This window comes from Rutilus rutilus (assembly GCF_951802725.1).
Source record: "Rutilus rutilus genome assembly, chromosome: 7".
In the NCBI taxonomy this organism is placed as follows: domain Eukaryota; kingdom Metazoa; phylum Chordata; class Actinopteri; order Cypriniformes; family Leuciscidae; genus Rutilus; species Rutilus rutilus.
The window spans coordinates 39,632,878-39,655,207 of record NC_140221.1 but is presented as its reverse complement, the minus strand read 5'-3'; the positions used below and the strand labels follow the sequence as shown (position 1 = coordinate 39,655,207).

The window sequence follows — 22,330 nt, the reverse complement described above, 5'->3', positions numbered from 1 at the left end:
TATTAAAATATAATAGGAAGTTTACAAAATTACATTTTGAAAGGTTAACAAACATCAAATAATAGGTTTAACTAAACTCAATGAAAAAATTCTGTCATTAATTACTCACCCTCATTTCATTCATCTTCGGAACACAAATTAATATCTTTTTAATAAAATCTGAGAGCTTTCTGTCCCTCCATTGACAGTTCATACAATTTCCACTTTGACGCTTCAAAAAGGTTATAAAGAGATCGTAAAACGATATAAATCAAGTGTTTGTTAGTCAAGAGACACGATCGCTTTATATGATGAACAGATTTAATTTAAACTTTTATTCACATAAACATTCATCAACTCACACATCGGTTGTGATAAACGGAAGCTCAAGCATGTTCGCTTGACGTGCGAGAACCAATGAGGTTAATTGTCATGTTACGCAGAACGTTTCAGCTTCCACAAGAACCAATGAGGTTTGTTCTCGCGAGTCAAGCAAGTACAGTTGAGCTTCTGTTTACATTCACTGATCAATATGTATATGAATAAACTGTCAATGGAGGGACAGATTTCATTACACATCTGTATTTGTGTTCCAAAGATGAACAAAAGTCTTGTGGGTTTGGAATGGCATGAGCGTGAGTAAATGATGACAGAATTAAATTTTTTGGGAGAACTAACCCTTTAAACGTTAACCATTTGTCATATAGATAGCTGTTGAACATGTTTGGGAACCCCGGCTATAAAACACTCATTCAACTTTTGAAATCCTTTTCAATGCTGAAAAGTCAGCATTGTTCACATCACTTTACCATTTTTTCCTCTCCTTTCTTTTTTGTTGGATATTGATATTGGTATCCTTCTGTTACCTCATATCAGGTCGGCTTCCTCGACAATCCCTCGCTAAAGAAACACCATATGAAATGCGCCTTTCATAATCTGAAACCAAAAAAAAAACAAAAAAAAGAAGCAACACAAGACAGACAATCATCAACATCTCCTTGCTTTCTCCAACTGCCTGACAGTAAAACCCGCTTCAGTTCAACTGCTCAAAGATACTGGGGAAAAAAACAAAAGAGCAGAGAAACAGATGGAATAGCGAGAGAGAGAGAGGCGTGAGAAAGAAAGTCCAGGGCATCCCTGTTGTCCTCCATGAGAACGGGATCAGTTTCATGGATCCATTGAGAACTTGGAGATCCAGTTACATGGCACTAAGAGTGACCTGCTCAAATCGGACCTGAGGAAGCACTCTATGGGTCCGCTACTGAATAGGCCTCATTCATCCCTATTAATACACAGAAAAGAATCTACGCCAGCATTGAGATAAGATAGCCAGCCATTGAACCCTGTTGATTTCAAAAACTCACAGGAAACCAGTGAAAGAAACCAACAAGATTGACGGAGTTAAAATAAGTCATCGACAAGGCCACAAACTGAAGCCTTAAAGGGAAGTTTCACCCAAACATCATTTATTTATGTCGTTCCAAACCTGTAGGATTTTCTTTCTTCTGGAGAACACAAAAGAAGATGATTTGTCAATTAGTCAATTTGAGTATTGAATTGTTTTTGACAATATAATGAAAGTCAATGGGGTCCAAAACAAACAGTAGACCTCATTCATTTTCATTGTATGAACATTTGTTTTAGTTATTCTTTTCTGTTTCACAGAAGAAGGAAAGTCATACAACTTTGGGTGAGTAAATGATGACAGAATTATTATTTTTAGGTGAACCATCCATTTGAATCACAAAGTTTATGGGCTCTTTTCAAGTTAAATGACTTTGACTAAATGAAACACAGTTGAAAGTTTCAGAGAGGAATAAAATAGTTCAAATCTCATTTAATTGCAAGTTAGCTTGAACTGCAGAACACAAAGTTATTTCATCCCTACCACAAGTATCTAACCCTCCACAATAGTCTTCCTGTTGTTCCATGTCACAGTTTCCCGCGAAAAGAAAAGGGAAGGTGACAATTTGCTTCTTTGCCACAAAAGTCTTTCTGGGCTCCCGAGCAAGTGTATTCGGGGAAGGACGGTTTTATTTTCTGCCTTGTTCTTCTTCCTTTAGAGCTCTCTGGCCGGTGGCGGAGAACCAAAGTCAATGTTCGCATAAAAGTGAGGGAGTTCACAGGACAGGTCACATCCCTCTCCGGGGCAATTCAATATCCTACTATTATGATATTGGTCATGGCTTTTGAAATCATAGCTGTACAAAACACCACATAAGTACATGTTTGCTTGTTTGAAAAGGTTCAGATTTGGTCTTCAGAGATGTGGGAACGTTAGAGGACTTCCTTCAGATAATGGGCAGTTTCTACAAAGTACAATTGGTAGCATCTCCTCGGTGTGTTTGCCGAACATCTGCTGACTTTACCGCCATTTAAGAAGCCCTCGTGAATAAACTGCAGTACTGGGGCGTTTTAAAGGTTCTCGGCTCCATTACATGGCCAGACAAAGATAAAAAGCCTCTCCAAGACTTTCAAAGAACCTTCTAATCTCATTATCCCATAGAGCGAACTGAAACAACCCATTACAAAAAAAACGCTGTTACTTTCAGATGAGGACTTGCTTGGATCAGCAATGTAGATAACTACACTCATGGCCTTGAGCGTCCAGACAGATGCATTTGCATGCTGGTGGCACAATTGTTTGTTTTAGCTTTGTTTGTTTTTTTGCAAAGCGCTGCAACAATTTTAGATACTGCATTTTAATTTAGCCCAAACAAACCAATGGTATAGTTTGGAAAACAGTCATTATCTTAAACAATTTTCATATGCTTTTTTGCATTTTTCCTAGAGCACTTTCCAGGCACTCCCTATATGCAAATGGTCTCTGCTACAGCTTCGATTATAAACCTATTTTTTTCTTCTGTGAGAGAAAGAGAGAGAGAGAGAGAGTTCACACATGTTCTAATTTGTTACACTGTTTATTTACATTTAAGTTATGTTATAATATTTTCTTCTATTATTTTGTGTTTTTATGTTTTTATTATTATTCTACGTATTCCAGGCTTTGGCGATATTGTATTATTTATTGTCATGCCAACAAAGCAATTTTGAATTTGAATTTGAGAGAGAGGAAGAGTGTGAGAAAAATCCAATTGAATATGACAAGCTCTGTCTGCAGGCATTTGCAAATGTCAGAGCGAAAATAAGCTTGTGAAGACATTTGTGTAACATTTGTCAGATCAAAACCACAGAGATGCATGTAAAAGGGAGGACAGTGAAAGCAGAAGGAGGTAGAAAGAGCTCGGCTACAGATGTAATGAAGGGAAACACTCCTCTTATGTGGCAGATCCTGAATTTTCAAAGCTTTTACATCTTAAAGATGTGATGCATGTTTGGTAGCTTCAGCTTCTATTAGTGTCGGTTACAGTGATGGCATGAAAAGAAAGTGTGGCTACAAGCTTTATAGCATTTCTGTGAATATAGATATGTTTCAAAACAATCCACAGGTGGTTTGATGGTATATTAAAGCAATAAACCACAAGAGGCAGTGTGTTACAGTGAGTTTACCACTTAAAAATCACTAAATCAGACTTTTATAAAATGGTAGCAACAGAAATATGATTTAAAAAAAAGTTTTTAATGATTTAATGAATAAACATTTTAATTGATATTACAATTAAATATAATTTATTACAGAAACCATTCTTTTCATTTATATAAAAATATATATCTTTTAATAATAGCAATTGCTTAAATATTAAATGATATTCAATTTTGATATCACAAAAATGATTATATATTATATTACATTTAAAAAAAAGATATAATAAATGATATTTAATTGTCACTGAAAAATGGTTAATAATTAAATATAATTTAATATATAAAATAAATGAAAAATGGTTTATATATTATATGATATTTAATTATTATATCACTAAGAGAAATGGTTAATAATTCAATATTTAATATATAAAAATTGATTGATTGATATTATATATTAAAATGATATTTTATTATTAATAATAATTTCTTATTATAAGTACAATGTAAAAACATGTATGTACACAATAAGTCCATTGTATCAAATTATTAACTTCAATGTAAGTACATATACATAAAGCCACTTAATATAAAGTGGGACCTATATATCTGTACTGTATAAAGTAATATAAATAAATAAAGGTGATAATATCAATGAAAAATGCTTTATTAAATGATGTTTAATTATTATATCCCTAAAAAATGTTATGTATTAAATGATAAAAAAAAAGGCTTATATTTTAAATTCATAGTTATACCAGCATTTTTCAGTCATTTAATAATGAATCTAATCATGAATAGAGAGGCACACATCCACAGACACTTCCTGACACGGGTACACATGCCTGACAGCTTAATGTTCCGCTGTCTTCCACTGCTCCTTTGAATTAGACAGGGCTGATATGACAAACCTAACCGAGGTGTCGCTCTCTTTCTCTTTCTCCCTCACTGCCACTCTTTACACAGCTATCATTCCTGTCAGGTTTTATCAGCTCATTCAAAGGAGGACAGGAGTTACTCACTTTTCCACTCGGTTTTATCGCACTGCGGGCACTGAGCAATCACACCCTGACAGCTGGATCCTGGACAGGTGACGAGTGATAGTATGGATTAAACAAGTGTAAGCCTTTCAAATTTAAACAGGAACATGACAAGTCTCACAGAAAAACAATCGGAAACATGCGTTCCATGTTTCTCAATGCACTGTCATGTAAAATCATCAGCGGCAAACGTACAGTATGGTTGTTCCTCGAGGACCCGTCTTCTCTTATTTATTTACCTCTCTAAATCATAATCTTGATTATTTTTTGGATTCATTGTGCCATGATATCATTGTCCTGTGCCTCCAGAACAATTAGTCACATGGTGGCACCAAAAGACAAAACAAAAAAACAGTGAGAAGCAACACATCGACCAAAAACATTTGTCTGCATGTGTCTATAGATGAACAATTTAAAAATATCCAAACCGTAAGAGATGAATTGGTTACAAAAGAGGTGCTTTGATGGCTCAATGAGCTGAAATTTAGACAGGAGATGAATTTAGCGTAATTTCAGTGAAATTCCACTGGCAAAAAAGTCCATTGTCTATTGTCAGTAGTTTAGTGATGTATGAAGTACAGCTCACATAGAAGTCACTTCCAAACCCAGCAGCTTTTTGCTGATCAGTGCGGTGAATTCGCGTGACAAACTTGAACATGAGTGAAATCTGTGTGGCGAAATCTTTTGCTCTCAAAATTCCACATTGTGTGGATTCCTAGTGAAATGACTGGATTTGACCCATGGAAATCTGCTGAACAACATAACTATGTTATTGCACCATTAAAGAGGGTTTTAACATGCTGCTAACAATCCAATAGTTACTGTTAACATGCCAAAACACAGCACAAATACACTGTCAGACCCTCTCAGAGACGTTTTTACATTTATCGCCTCAGGCAAATGTTGTTCTCATGTGTCAGTCTCAGGTGTCGCCAGAATGTGTCTGTGAAGTTTCAGCTCAAAACACCCCACAGATCATTTTTGAGTGGAAAGAAAATCATGCTGTTTTCGTGCATGTATCTTTAAATGCAAATGAGCTGCTGCTCCCCACCCCCCTATCCAAAAGAGGGCGGAGCCTTTACAGCTTGTGCCTCTGATATTCTGAAAAACATCTGTTTGGTTTTGATTATCATCTCTATCGCGATCAAGCTCACGTGACATTGCAGTTCTTCATCATCATGAAAGTTTATTATCTGCATGCGTTTAAAGCCATATCAGTCTAAACTTCTGATAAATGGTTTTCTGAGCACACACATCCGAACTGGAAGCCAGACGGATTCTCTTTCATGTCATATTGCGCTTAAACTGTCAAATGCACACAAGGTTATGTAAAAAAAACAGTTTACATAAACAGTCAGTTATGCTTGTGAACGTAAACAGCAGGGAAAGAAATCAAGTGTATATTAGATCTGTGTATTAAAGTGAAAGCGGCGTAATATACAGTACCTACTGCTATGTATGCTGTTAATATGAATCAAACAACAAAAGAAAAAAAAAAAGAACTCACTGCTCTTGATTGAAAAACTTTAGTAGCTTTAATAAGAACAAATTTCTCACTTAAATGCTGCTGTTAAATGCTCTGGCGAAGAATTAACATGGCGGTCTGTGTACAGTTTACTGAAGGCGGGGTCTATGCTAATAGGGCGGAGTCTGTCATCAGTCGTGGGCAGGACCTAAGCATTTGTGACATCACATGGCTAGAATATGCAAATGGCTTTTTCTGAGACACTGCTTATGATTTATGGAGATTACAAAAAGAGGAGTGGGTGGATTTTTACCATTATAGGGTGGTTGTGTAAACACACACTGCCAACACACATTTATGTTCAAACACCATGTAAAAGTAAATTTAGCAAAATAGGTCCCCTTTAAAGTACTACCGCTCAAAAATACTAACTCTAGATAGAAGAAAAAAATCACTAATCAGTCTCACCAACTGACTGACGACTAGTCGATCATCCTGACTCATCCCTACTTGACAGTAGGTAGATATAGTTGACCTTTTGACCTGCACCGGCTCCACAGAACACCAATCAGAGGTCAACAGGAAGTCGTGAGCCGATGGCATGGGCTGTTACATCCTGAGCCAAAATAAATGGCCTCAGACAGAAAAAGGCAGCATGGGAGGCGGCTGAGGTATTCTCTCTCTCGCCAACTTTATACAAGCACATTCCAAATTCATGTTTATAAATATGGATATTTTTCTGAACTAGGCATCTGACATATCTCGGCATGTTGGATACCGTGATGGTGGTTAAGCAGATCTCAATCTCTCTCCCGCTGTCTGTCTCTCTCCCCTCTCACTGACCTTTGCATTCTTCTGAGAAAATAACAGTGTCGGATATAGCTTTAGCAAAACACAAAATATGCTGTGCATAGTAAAATGAAAAATAAAAAAAATAACAATGTTGAGTCGAGACGAGTTTTGCCCTTTGCTCTAAATGCAAATGTTAAACTAACTAAATGGGTGGTAGCGAAGTCATCAACAACTAGAGAAAGCAATAATTAAAAACACATTCAGTAGGCTTGTGTTTATTGTCTACAGACAACATGTAGATTAAATCATAGCCTAAGATTAAAAAAAAAAATGTAACGGCCTTTACAAGGAATGATTTGCAGATGCCACATTAGCTAGGAGGTGAACTGGTTTGAACAGGCATTAGGTAAAGAACAGGAGCTTCTAACTATCCCTATAGGTCAACTAAGGCTTGACCTTTGACCCATGGTGTAACATCAAACAAAAGAGAGACAGACATAGATGACCATCGTAAATCTCTCGTATACTCCCACATACCATTAGCTTAAGGGTTGTGGTTCAGTATTAACCTTGTCTCTAATAAAATGTTCGGAAAAGACAACACAGATTAATTTGGAAGTTTGATTCATTTCTGAATCAAACAAATCAATCAAATCTTTCAGTGAATCAACTGAATCAAACAATTTAGTGATTTATCACACAAACATGTTCACAGAATCCAGTCTTCAGTGTCGCACGTTCCTTCAGAAATCATTCTAATCTCTGATTAGCTTATTATTATCAGTGTTGAAAACAGTTGTGCTGCTTCATATTTTTTGTCAAAAAAACATTGTATCGACCCCAAACTGATCGGATAATCTCTTGGTAGAACTGGGTGAGAAGTGTTTGAGTTCATTTAGCCTCACCCCAGCCGAACTTGGCGTTCAGGTATTGTCATTAACACACGACGTGTTGCCTGCTTATTTTCTGCTGTTTCCCGTAGAAACAGAGTCAGAAACAGGGATTGACAGAACCGACCACAGGCTGTGTCTCTGTCCAGAGGAGCAACGCGGCCTGTATACTGTGTCACTCTTGGATACAGAGGCATCTTTGTGTTCCATGTTTCTCAGTGGTTGGTTCTGGATCGGATCAGCTGGGTGGGTAATTACAGCCTGTTGTGTGTAAATGTGAGGATATGCTGGCAGGAAATGGGTGGAAGGATTTCTGGGAAATGTATGGGAGCAAAGGAATGCCAGTGCCCTCTGAAACGACAGCCTCTGATGTGGGTATTTCTGTTGCTAAATTAGAAGAAGCACTCTCAGCTAACCACCTCTGCACCACAGATACAGAAAGATATGGGAGTGGGCACACGGTCCAGTGGTTCGGCATTATGAGGGTCCCTGTATTGACTCGAAATCATTATCACTTTATTTATACATCAGAAATCTGCACAAATCTGCCTTCTAGTGGAACACCAGCCACTAGGAAAAACAAATCTCTATAGTTTCTCCTAATGTTCTTCAACTTTTGAGATTTCTCTCCTTAATGTTTCAAACTGCACTCTTTCCAAAGCCAGCAAGCGACAGTCAAAGATCTAAAATATTTCTCATCTTATCTGATCAATGCTATCCACACTAAACTGATAGCGTTGTTCTTTAATTAAATGCCTCGTTTGTTTGGTGTTATCGTTTCAATTTTTTTGCCATGTTTTACAGTGAAAGATATATTTACTTGAGAAGCAAGACTACGCGAGATGTTTCAATTTTAATATTGTATTTTTTATGTATTTTTTTATTTATTTTTAATAATTTTTTCTCATTGTATTCTATTTTATGCAAAGCTATAAGTAAAACAAAAAATATAATTTAAGTTTATTTGTCTTAGTCCACTGGCAAATAAAATATCACTTTTATACAAATACACTTTATACTTAAAACAATAAAAATGCCAATGAGGTAAGACAAAAAAAATGAATAAACTTAAACTTAATTCAAAATATATTCCCTTAATACACTCAATATCTCATGAAATTTTGCTTCTCAAGTAAATGTATTTTGTTTTAACAATATTTAGAAAACAAGACAAAAATATGCATCAAGAAAATTGATTTCACAGTATGACACAAAGTTGGTACAACCAAAAAAAAAAAAAAAAGAACAGAACAGAATATTGTATGAACTTCTGGTGTACTCGACAAGACTTGAAATGCTTTCACACAAACATACACACATATGCATTAATGTAAACATGCCATGACAAGCAAGTTTCATTGGAAAAACTAGTCAAGGCTTCAAAATAACAGCATTGACAGCATTTGATGTGGATGACCAAGAACAAACAAAAGAAAAAGAAAACGAAAAAAGAAAAACTGTAATCCCTAAAAAATAAACCATCCATTTACAGTCTTTAAATAATAGTCATGAACTCCAGTGGGTCAATGCAGCAGTGCTTTCTAAACAAGTACACATAAAAAGAAAAAGAATTAAAAAAGGAAGTGGTTGAAGGGACAAAGAAAAAGCACAAAAGTTCCAAAAGTCCCACATTTCCGACCACCTGGCTACTGTTTCCCTCCCAAACCATACTTCACTGTCAGAGTGACACTAGACAAAGCGCAGGCGCTGCACTCCAAACAGCCCTGGCAAGAAATAGAGGAGGAGAACAAGAGAGAAAGACAAAGATGGAGGGAAAATAAAGATAGAGGAGAGAGGAGGTAGTCAGCAATGGCAAGCAGCCGGACAGCAGGAGAGAAAGATGATTCCAGAACCGATGAAGGATCTGTTAGGCAGACGCTAATGCAATATGGCAACAAATCCTCCTTTAACACTTTCAGCAACGGCAGCATCTTGTGGGTTTAGCACGCTTTAACTGGCTGACAGTGATGTAGTTAACTGGTTGTGATTTCCTGTAACAGATGACAGTTTGGATAAAATATAAACCAGTATTTTGATGTTGGATCTTTGCTCAACACAACAGGCACACCGAAGAAACATCTGACGTTGCGTACTGGAATTCCCAATCTTTTCGGCTATACGTTTGCAAGATTAGATGAAATCTAGTCAAAGAGTTAACTAAGTGTCTGTAGATGAAATGCTGATTCAGCTGATCACACACACACTCAAGAACAAAAATAACTTTAAACGGTGCTGATTCTGAGCAGAGATCTCATTTCAGATAACATGTTAATTTCTCACGACTGGTCAGGACCAATAAGCCACATGGTGCTTGCGTCGACTTTTGAAACGAGATGAAAGACGAAACAATCACGACAGACAAGGCATGACATGGATTTAATAACTCAAGCTAAATTGTTGATGCTTTGAAGTCTTCGGTTTGCCCTTCAGCCATAACCATTCCATTCATTTTCACAATCAGCACATTTTGCTTTGCATAGAAAAACACAGCAAACAAGTATCCCCAAGTTCACATTTAACAGCAAAAATATGAGGGAAAAATGCATCTGTCATTTTTAGCTCACTTACTGCATTCCAGTCAACAACATCTTTTAACTAAACCCAAATCCACTTTACATTAGCGCCTGTCTGGACACAGATGCTTCTTTTCAAAGTCCCTGAATAAAACTCTATTCGTTTAAAAGTGCAATAGGTGATCTGGGAAATGCTAACTTTAGCCTGCTAGCATCGAAAGCATACGATCCCTGCAAATCGTCGTCCAAAGCCAAGCCTCCTCCAAAACACATGAACGTGCACAGACCAGAAGCGAGAGGTCCAGAGACAACGTTATTGGATTACATAATGTGTCATTCACCATTCACAACTTTACAGTACAGTGAGTAACAGTAGCTACTACAATAACAAACGTAAACAACTGTTTGCTCCATTCTCGCTCTGTCTGAGCAGCGTATACGTGAACTCGCTGATGACATATGACGTCTGCGTGAACAACTGACTTACTGGGAACACATGCTTTCATTTTATTCAGTCCGAATGCATTTTGTGGTCCTATGCCTTGCACAGATGATATAAATTTATAAAAATACATTTAGACAGCTTAACATAGTGATTGCTATCAGGATATGAGGAGACTTTAAACCAGCATAACAAAAAATGTTTCTGTAGAGAATCACCTATTGCACCTTTAATACATATATTTGTCTGAGGAAATACAGACTTGGTCTCTGGCCTGGTCAAGGTGCAGGTACAACCTGCTCATATCTCTTAGATATGTTTAAAAGCAAAGGAGCAGAAGCTTTAAATTCATGCAATATCAAAAAAAATTATAATTCTGAGGACACCAATAATGCATTTCCCTATGTTAAAGGTGCAGTAAGCGATTTCTGAGAAACGCTGTTGAAATTGGATCGGACCCAGCACCACAACACGGTGTTTGGTGTTTTTAGCCCCCAACGGCGCCTTCCAGGCAGCGAGGGGATGGGTAGGTTTAAGGTTGAGGTTAGGGTTAGCTGCCTGGACCATCGAGCCCACAACACACTTGTGTTAGTAGCCAATAAGCAGTAGGGGGTGTGTCCACTCATGATGGGGGAGGAGAAAGAGTGAGCAAGAGGGAGATTTGAAGAAAGACTGTAGAAAGAGAGATGGCTGAAAGCTCAGAGGAATATCAGTGGAAAAAGAAGGGTTATGATCAGGCAAGAGCTTTAGGACCCGCGTTAATTAGAGCTGCCCGATCAACCATTAAAAGATTGCGATCTCATTTCAAACACCCACGCGATCTCGTTTCAAATCTGCGTTTGCGCTGCTCCGGATCCAGAGAAAGCAGTTATCATGTATGGGTAAAAGACAAATTCACAAACAGTCTTTGCAACCACACAGTTTCACAGTAGTGTTACAAATATTCATATTATCACAGAAGTACTGGGATAAAAATGTATATATAAACACTGTCTACGGTACAGATCAAAATAGAACAAATCACCTTTTGAAAGTAACATGGCGCTTCAAATAACGATTGTGTCGATTACATCGTTACACCACCAGGTTAAAAAATTGATTTGTTATTGAATCATTCATTCAAGAGATTTTTTCAAAAACGCTAATTCATCCAGTAATAAAACAAGAAGTATTTATGAGGGAGTCATTAAATCATTCATTCAAAACGTTTTCAGATTATTAAAAAAAATTTTACATTTTGGCATAACCTCTAGTAAGTGTTATTTTGTTTAGAATCGCAATCTCTCGTTGAAACCAGAACCAATATATGGTGTTGTTGTAATGTTAGCTATAGTAACGGGACAGTTTTGAATGTCATTGTCTGTCTGGAGCTGATGTGATGCTGGCGATTAACAACCAACTCTTGCTTGTATACTCTTGCATACAGCATGTTCATTTTTTGTTCTTCCTTGATGGTCATTATCTTCACTTTATTTTTCGCGAATCATTATTTTGCTTCACTTCAGCTATGATAAAGAGACATTTAGTCTTGCATTGTATCTGTTTTGGAATCGAGTTGATTCCAAATATCAACAGTTTCTTCGAAATTGCTTACAGCACCTTTAATGAAAAAACACAGATGCCATACTCTTTCTTTCAAATGTCTAACATAATTTAAAATGCAAAGTGTTTCATCATTCACAAGTATAAATCTATACATCCAATCACACAGACATGCACAACAAAATGTCTCTTCACTCATCAGATATCAATAACCTAACCTATAAGAGCCTAACACATGCAATGACTTGTGAGTTGTGACACCCTAAAACCACTTCAATAAAGCAAATACATGCACTAATTAATTCATGCAATAAATCTTGCTAGCTGCAAATAATCATATTCACAAATTGGGGGCAAAGTGTACAAATCGTCTCACTGATGTTGAATGATTTTCATTATATTTTATATGGAAACACAATGATTGCAATGAGCCATCAAGTCATTTCAATAAATGATTTTTTTACTGCAACACATTAAAACCTCTGGGTGGCTGGACATGTTACTTGCATGCCTTATTAATTATTACAGGACTAATTAGCCATAAACCTGTCAAAATTAGTCATAAACCATGTCACATGTCACAAAATGGTAGAAAAACTTTTAAAGAGGAATAAGTCAAGTAATTATCATGTATAGGTTCAGGAAGGCAGCTTTAAATACATTGCTAATGCATAGGTATAGAGGACATGTGCTTACGCATTGCTCAGATTGCCTAACCTGTCATTTGAATCAAAGACTATAATTAAAAAAAAAAATTAAAAGAGAGCGTAGGGGATTTGGTTCTGAGACTTGAAACACAACACAAATTACAGCTTACAATGTTAGCGAAGCAATGCGACAACCTAGAGCACTCCCATTATAATCAATGCAAATGTCTTTAAACTAAGTTTAATCTATGCTACTGCAATCAAAGTTCATTTTTTTTTTTTTCACACTTTTTGGAGAAAACAAAACTTGCTAACACAACAAGTTAGCTAACAGTCAATTAACTTGGCAGTCAATTAACTAATTGTGATTCTTTCAAATAATAACCTGTTTGATAATGACACCTGACATCTGATTTTTATTAAACTAGGAAACAGAAAATTTCCCTAAAATTGTTTTTGTGTCTTGTCGCACACATAAACTTTGATTGGTCGACTGGCTGCTGATGTCACTTCCACCCTGGAAGACGTCACACTTTCTTTGCTGTTCACACTTTCGTCACAAGATGCTTGCTTTGTGTAGTCATTGCTAAACATTTATGAATGACCATTTCTTTTGGGTTTTGCATAGAGACAATTCATTGATGGTTGTCTGATGCTGAAGATGGATTTATGATACAATTAAATGTCTCAAGTTCACCTACTTGAAATAGCCTACGGGACGAAAGATTTTGACTGTTTCTAAATGAAAATAATGTTTTTGAGCTTTCAACTACTAAATATCATGTGAAAAGAACATGATCTGCACATTAAGAACAAGTAGATTAAGTTGTTTGAGAGAAAAACTAAAAGACTTCCAATACATCCAGTATTGAACATCAATGGCAGATAAGTAAATCTGTCAATAAGAGTAGCTTAGAGGTTTTTTTGTAATCCCAAGAGCAGTTTAATTAGACACTGATGACACAAAGAGATCCCTTACAGATATTTACAATAGTAACAATAGCTTCCGCCAAAATGCCATAGTTACTGTGGTTATTGTTAGTAAAATAAAACTGTGGTAACTTGTGGTAATCAGTCACCATTCTGTCGTCACATAATATACTGAAAGCATCTTACTTTCTTTGAATGAGATCCCATATTAGAATTTTGCAGTAACAACAGTCACTGTCGAAACTGGTATTGTGGTGGAAACTATGATTTACCATGATTTCATATCTGTCCTGAAAAATACATTAAAGAATGCAAACATATAATGTTTGTATAATTATATTATACGTATAATGTACATATATGTAAACGTATATTGTCACATAATAAGGCATATTGTGATTCATAAATTAGGGGAGCTCTTAAGATTGCAAAGAAAAAAATACATCTCATGTACAAAATCTTTTTAGTGTTGAAAGGTAAATTTGCCACGATTTCTCTATTGATAAAGAATTATTTAAAAAAGTGTTAACATTTAACTTAAAAAAAAGGAATATATTAAAATACATATATATATGTATATATATGTGTGTGTGTGTGTGATATGTATATATATATATATATATATACACATACAGATTTTTTTTAATTAATTTTTTTTAAGTCATTACATCATGGTCATTACCATTGCACACAATATTAACTCTCACCATGTCCATCACTTGATGGTTCGTTATACCAAGATAGGCTATGCAATAACTTTATCACACACCATGAAACAGTTTGAATAAGTTTCATTTTTCAAGACTTAAAAAGTGTCAAAAGTGTCTCTAATTGAAGAATCATCAAAATGTAAAACAGCGAAGCTTAGTCAGATAGTGTTTTTTGAGATGATTTAGTGCTGAATGGATTGTGTGATTCATACGGCTGAACCAGAGGCAAGACGAGGCAAGAACATTGACAGACCGCGCTGCACGCCGATGCTCACCTCGAGACTGGAGTCGGGACAATGCGGGCTCAACGCAGTGCACGACTGTAAGAAACATCTCATAAAAGACCTACAACCACCCGAATGCACAAAGTTACAAGTCATAAGAGTTGAGGACTAACCCGTATCGAACTGGTCTGAAGTTGACGCGCTGAGGCAAGCAGCAAGGAGCACAGCTGCGATTCTCCACGAATCCATCGCTCTTCTGTAGTAGGCTATAAGAGATCTGAACACCTTCTCTCCCTCTCTTTTCGCAGGTGAAGTGTTTTGAGTCCAGTCAGGTCAGTGGAGCTGAAGCAGTGAGCAGCTGAATGTCATAGAATCTCGCTGCGCGTCCGCGTTAAGAGCGTATGAACTTTAAGGCAGATCAGCGCTGCCCCCAGACACACACACAGACACACACACATACACACACACACACAAGACAGATAGCAGAAAAAGTAGGGATCCTATTTCAAATCATGTGACAGGAAATCGGGGCAATAGATTCAACCTGCCCCATGCATGGGGGCATATACCTGTTGCGCGCTGTGGGATGGCTGGAAATCCAATAGCTGTGAGCGAGACGGACAACACAGAGTTAAGAAAAGAATCCCTGAAGACTTTTAAATCGGTGATGATTCCAATAGGCTACAGTATGTGACATTCTCAGATAGATAGATAGATAGATAGATAGATAGATAGATAGATAGATAGATAGATAGATAGATAGATAGATAGATAGATAGATAGATAATATGTATTAATGTATTAACTAACATATTTTTATTAATCTTTCTAAATGTGAATAAAAATACTGTTGTTCATTGTTCACAGTGAATGTTAGTTCACAGTGCATTAACTTATGTTAACAAATGCAACTTTTGATTTTATAAACGTATTGTAAATGTTGAAATTAACTAAGAAATACTGTAGAAGTTCAGTATAGTTCATGTTTAATAATGTAGTTCACTAATGTTAACCAAAAAACTTTAATGTAAAGTGTTACCATAACAAAAAATTTAATGAATACATGAACAATTAAACAACTAAGAAATTAAATAGGCTTACAAACCTTAGCTTTTTTTTTTTTTTTTTTACAACACTATAAAAATTGCTGCCTTACATTTTTAAGTAGGCTACAATCAAATTAAACTGACTAAAACAATTTGAGTCTTGTATAATTGCTTAACTTATTTTGATGAGTTAAAGTAATGGGAAACCATATGTTGTCATAACTTATTGATCATATTTCTTTTACAGTGAATGCATATATTTGCACTATGTATACTGTAAAAAATGACATGATCAATAAGGTATGACAACATGTTTTTACGTTGCTTTAACTCATCAAAATAAGTTAAGCAATTTTACACTTTTTTATGTTATATACAAGATTCAACTTTTTAAGGCAGTTTAATTTAATTTAAGTTGAAATGGTTTAAAAATTCCAAGTTGACTGTACTTAAAAAGGCAGCAACTTTTGTTTTTTACAGTGTTTACATAAACATGAGGAATATAACTTAAATGTAAATTTAAAGCCTGTCAGCCTTCTGTGGTAAATAATGACACTGCTCACTGGAACATAAACCTCATTTCAATGTCATACATTCCAGCCAATAAAACAAGCAGCATCAGTTGTGCAGAATGTCTCTCTCTAGTGGGAGAACGCATGAATGGAGGATCCATTAGCAGTGCAGGGCATGAAGGGGACAGCAGCCATAACAGGCTTCTTCAGTGACTTCATCCACCGCTGAAATTAAAACGAACTCACCCAAAACCCCAAACGGCTCGGTAAAAATAACACTCGCCGCCTGCTGCCTTTTTTAAAGTTTGAAATGACTCGGTTGGGTATGAAAGTGACCATAACGGAGTGAATCATCAGCAGGATGTTAGGCACACTGTAATACAGAGCTGGCTTGGAAATGTCTTAATTTGTCTACACATGATATGTAAGGCTTGTTTCAGTAAACTTACAAAAACCCAAAACCCAAAAGACACCAAACCAACATAATTAGATTTGTCTTCTGCACCAGCAATTACTTATACTATTAGGACCATTACATCAACCTAGTCAATACACACACATAAAAGAGCATGTGACTACATCACAATTAGATGGTCGAGTCCAAACAAGTTCCTCAGGTGTATTCCGGGTTGTTAGATGTGTCAGTGTCTTCAGCCTTTGTCTGATGTTTGTAAGTGTATAATAATGATATGCATTTAAGAGAGAACGGACACACTCCCTGTCCCTATAAAAGGAGACCTACATGATCTCATCTTTTCTAATGTCAAAAAAGCTGAGAATATACATTGCAGTCATTAACCAAATCTTGGAAACAAGGCAAAATGTATATATTAGGGATAGTTTATTTTCATGTAACTTCAAGTGTTTAGAGTTAATTTACTCAACATATAGCATTTTATAAATAGTATATACAGTATGTATATGTGTTACTTTAAAAGTAAATTAACTGTAAACCCTTAAAGTAATCCGTAAGACACACATTTTGCCTTTTTATGAATATTGAACATTTAGGGGTGTAAAATAATCTTAATATTGGACATGCTTTATAGTTTTGTCTTAATTTTCAACAACAAAAGACCTGAGATTTAAGTAGCTAATGCAGTCTTTCTAACTTGTTAGAGCATGTTAAAAGTAGTTTCAGGGTTCACTGGAAAGTCCAGGATTATATCATTATACTTGCTTCTTTAGAGCTTGTATATATGGTTTACACATTCCCAAAGATCTATACAGATTTCCGTGTTAGGGTGGATATTGAAACCGAGGAACAGGGCCAACAGGTATCCTCCGCAAGGCTGTGTCTCTCCTTGATTTCACACCTTATCTTTTTATCACTGTCAGTGCATTTATTCCCACTTCACTTTGCCTGTTTTAATTTGATTTATTAAGCAAATACATGCATGATGTGCCTACCTAACAGCAACCATCTTGTTTGCTCCTGTTTCTGTGAGCCACTGCTGATTAGATAGATACTATAGAACGAAATATAGATGGATAGAAAAACAGACAGACAGACAGACAGACAGACAGACAGACAGACAGACAGATAGATAGATAGATAGATAGAATGACAGACAGACAGACAGACAGACAGACAGACAGACAGACAGACAGACAGACAGATAGATAGATAGAATGACAGACAGACAAACAGATAGATAGATAGATAGATAGACAGACAGACAGACATACAGATAGATAGAATGACATACAGACAGACAGACAGACAGACAGATAGATAGATAGAATGACAGACAGACAAACAGATAGATAGATAGATAGATAGATAGACAGACAGACAGACAGACAGACATACAGATAGATAGAATGACAGACAGACAGACATACAAACAGATAGATAGATAGATAGATAGATAGATAGATAGATAGATAGATAGATAGATAGATAGATAGATAGATAGAATGACAGACAGATAGATAGAATGACAGACAGACAGACAGACAGATAGATAGATAGATAGATAGATAGATTGATAGATTGATAGATTGATAGATTGATAGATAGATAGATAGATAGATAGATAGATAGATAGATAGAATGACAGATAGATAGATAGATAGATAGATAGACAGACAGACAGACAGACAGACAGACAGACAGACAGATAGATAGATAGATAGATAGATAGATAGATAGATAGATAGATAGATAGATAGATAGATAGATAGATAGATAGATAGATAGATAGATAGATAGATAGATAGATAGATAGACAGACAGACAGACAGACAGACAGACAGACAGACAGACAGACAGACAGATATATAGATAGATAGATAGATAGATAGATAGAATGACAGACAGATAGATAGATAGATAGATAGATAGATAGATAGATAGATAGATATAATGACAGATAGATAGATAGATAGATAGATAGATAGATAGATAGAATGACAGACAGACAGACAGACAGATAGATAGATAGATAGATAGATAGATAGATAGATAGATAGATAGAAAGATAGAATGACAGACAGACAGACAGACAGACAGACAGACAGACAGACAGACAGATAGATAGATAGATAGATAGATAGATAGATAGATAGATAGATAGATAGATAGATAGATAGAATGACAGACAGATAGATAGATAGATAGATAGATAGATAGATAGATAGATAGATAGATAGATAGATAGATAGATAGATAGATAGATAGATAGAATGACAGACAGATAGATAGATAGATTGTTAGACAGACAGATAGACAGATAGATAGATAGATAGATAGATAGATAGATAGATAGATAGATAGATAGATAGATAGATAGATAGATAGATAGATAGATAGATAGGCCAACATATTTAATTGCATTACAGTGAAAAAAATAATTGTAATTAAAATAATTTAAATTTTTTACATTCAAATTAGCAGGACAGCAAATACCACCATGTGTATATAATTGAAATAATTTTTTTTTTTTTGTGCATTAACGTAATAAGAATGACTTTTTAATAGAATGAGAATTGGGGGAAACATGCTTAATAACTTGACATATGATCACTTACTCGTATAGACATTCTATCTCTCTCTTCTCAGTTTATTTGAAGTTGCGTCTTCTCCCTCCAGCAACAAATATATACATAGGTATGTATTCTTTACCCTTGGGGTTTTAAAGTCTTTGCATTCTCAAAGGAAAGATGAAAGTGGTGTTCTTAACCATTCAACCTGGAAAGAGCACCTCACACACACATACACACTCATCCATCTCCATGTGTTGCTTTGAGCTCTTTAATTAAAGCACAATGTCACCCAGAGGAATGGTTTGTTTTTTACTACCTCTCATCTTTAAGACCTTTGAGCTGAACAGAACACCCACATAAACTATTCACACCTGCTTGGGATGTGCTTCATCTCTGATCCTCCTCCTCCTCCTCGTTTTAAAAACCTGGAAGAGGAAGAACACCTTTTCACCTGCGGCGCAGAAATGAAAACCTACAGTCAAGTCCTGGTCCGATCTGAAGTCTTGCTGAAACAGCAGCTTGTCGATTTCTGTGATGAGATTCCAGTTGGCCGCAGTGCTTTGCTGCTTGTGTCAGTCATGTAGCCTAATTAATAGAAGCATGAGTATTGTGTAAGTTAATAAACTGAAGTCATACATGAAAAGCAGAGCTATATATAGTTTGCCAGGGCCCATTTGTTATAGGCCACAGCACAAAAAACTATACTAGACTTTGCCAGTTGTGTGTGTTGAGCCTAATTACAGGGTGATTGTTACTCCAACAGTATTGGTGTGACTGAGAAACCACAGAGGTTTGTTGGTGGAACAATCTCTTGCTTTGGAGTTAGGACTAATTACATTGAAAACAAGGCAAAAATGACCTCTGAGGAAAGAGTGTGAGGAAAACACCACCACACTAGACTTACTGTTCAAAAGTTTCAGGTCAGTAAGATTATATAAGTATATGAGGGCGAGGAGGATTGAACCCGAGGAACCTGATGATCAGGTCGTGCCTTTCCACAGACTTACCATCTACTGCATCTTGATGTGCGGGGTGGAGGGAGAGAGCCTTCGCTCCAGCCCTTCTTGCATGAAGGAAAGCACGGCCCTGATGGGACATTTCCTGGGGTCTACTGGTTCCACTTCAAAGCGTAGACGTGCCTCATAGAGGGCGCCCTCGCCGAAGTGATGGTGTCAATACCGCTGGGGGTGGGTCACCTAAGTCCGGGGTGCCATATGGTGCCCCATCTCTAAGAAACGTGCGACATGCGTCAGAAACGTAGACCAGCATGGCGTAGGCCGCAATGCTGTCCATCCGGACCAGTAGGTGCTTACCTCGTAGCGGCGTTTTGAAGCGGCTCAGCACAAGCCATTCTGTTAGCAACTTGAGGCAGTTGATGTGCCAATGCAGTCGGGGGCCCGTCCAAACACCCGAGACCACATGCCCGTTGTACGTGGCACCCCAGTCGGTGGTGGAGGCATTCGTAGAGACAGAATGCCTGGACACTTGCTCTAAGGAAACGCAAGGTCCGACCACGGGCATATGGTGTGGGTGAGCGGGGGTGATCTCGGGCGAGATCCCAATTCATCAGCTCTGTTCTGACGTAACATCGAATGTGACTGAAAGGGAACGTGATTCTTTCACTGATATACTCACTTTGAAGATCTTTTTGTTCTTTGCTTTGAAGTAAAAAGAGGTTAGAAATACCTTTGCAGAAATACACTGTTAATGAAACAATCCGATGCCTTCCACGCTGCTAAGAGCGACGTTTAGATGAATATGTAAATATGTGCTGGGCGCTTTCGTCTCAAAACAGCACGCAACAAAATAAACACCACAAAAATGACAGCGGTGAAAAAACAGCAGCTGAGAAAGCATCTGATCATAGCGATTTGGATATGTTTGTACAAGCTCTGCAATTCACCAGCATCATGTCGACAGATGAGGTCATTAAAATTATACTTATGATAGTTTGATTATAAAGTATATTTGAGACTATTCAGATGTGGTATGTATGGAAGCTTGTTTCCGCCATAAAATAAAACAATTTAAATGATAATTGCGACTTTTTATCTCACAATTGCAAGTTTACATCTTGCAATTCTGACTTTATTTCTCAGAATTTTGAGATACAAAGTCAGAATTGCGTGAAATAAAGTCGCAATTGCGAGATATAAAGTCAGAATTGTGAGATATAAAGTCGCAATTGCGTGTTATAAAGTCAGAATTGCGAGATATAAAGTCAGAATTGCGTGAAATAAAGTCGCAATTGCGTCTTATAAAGTCAGAATTCTGACTTTTTTTCTCGCAATTGCGACTTTATATCACGCAATTCTGACTTTATAACATGCAATTGCGAGTTTATATCTCGCAATTCTGACATATTTTCTCAATATTTTTTTTTTTTACCTCAGAATAGTTTAGCTCACAATTCTGACTTTATAACACGCAATTGCGACTTTATATCATGCAATTCTGACTTTATATCTCCCAATTGCGTATTATAAAGTCCGAATTGCGTGATATAAAGTTGCAATTGCGAGAAAAAAAGTCCGAATTCTGACTTTATAAGACGCAATTGTGACTTTATTTCACGCAATTCTGACTTTATATCTCGCAATTCTGACTTTATAACACGCAATTGCGACTTTATTTCACGCAATTCTGACTTTATATCTCAAAATTCCGAGAAATAAAGTCAGAATTGCGAGATGTAAACTCGCAATTGTGAGATAAAAAGTCGCAATTATCTCTTAAAATGTTTTATTCTGTGGCGGAAACAAGCTTCCATAGGTATGTGAGACTATAGTTAGAATGAATCCCTTTTCTTTGCATTACATATTGACAATGCAGAACAGAATAGCTCTTTCGTCGTTATCCTGAACATTGTATAGGCTAAGCATTCTTTTTATGTGTCAATGAACGGAAAAGAGGTCATGGGAATGTGCCTAAACCTCACATCCTTTGATTTTCCCGGCAAAAACGAGTCCTTCACATAAAAATTAGTCTACAGGTTTTCATAGACAACTTAGATAATCAGGGAAGGTCTTGTTACAAGCTGTTCACACATTGTCAATAAAAATGCAATTAATACATACAAATTTCTTCATATTAGCCCCTTTATCATAGAAAACAGATATTTTAA

The 22,330-nt window shown here is 36.4% G+C and overlaps 1 protein-coding gene across 3 annotated transcripts in view; it reads right to left on the bottom strand.

Moving 5' to 3' along the window:
- The window catches only part of kremen1 (kringle containing transmembrane protein 1), a 65,951-nt gene extending 50,837 nt beyond the window's left edge, over nt 1-15,114 (bottom strand). For all 3 annotated transcript variants that reach the window (XM_084413331.1, XM_084413332.1, XM_084413333.1), the window contains exon 1: nt 14,834-15,114. In XM_084413331.1, the coding sequence (XP_084269457.1) occupies nt 14,834-14,909 (76 nt within the window). In that variant the 5' untranslated portion in view covers nt 14,910-15,114. The remainder of the gene's footprint in view (nt 1-14,833) is intronic.
- Nucleotides 15,115-22,330: the final 7,216 nt, after the last annotated feature.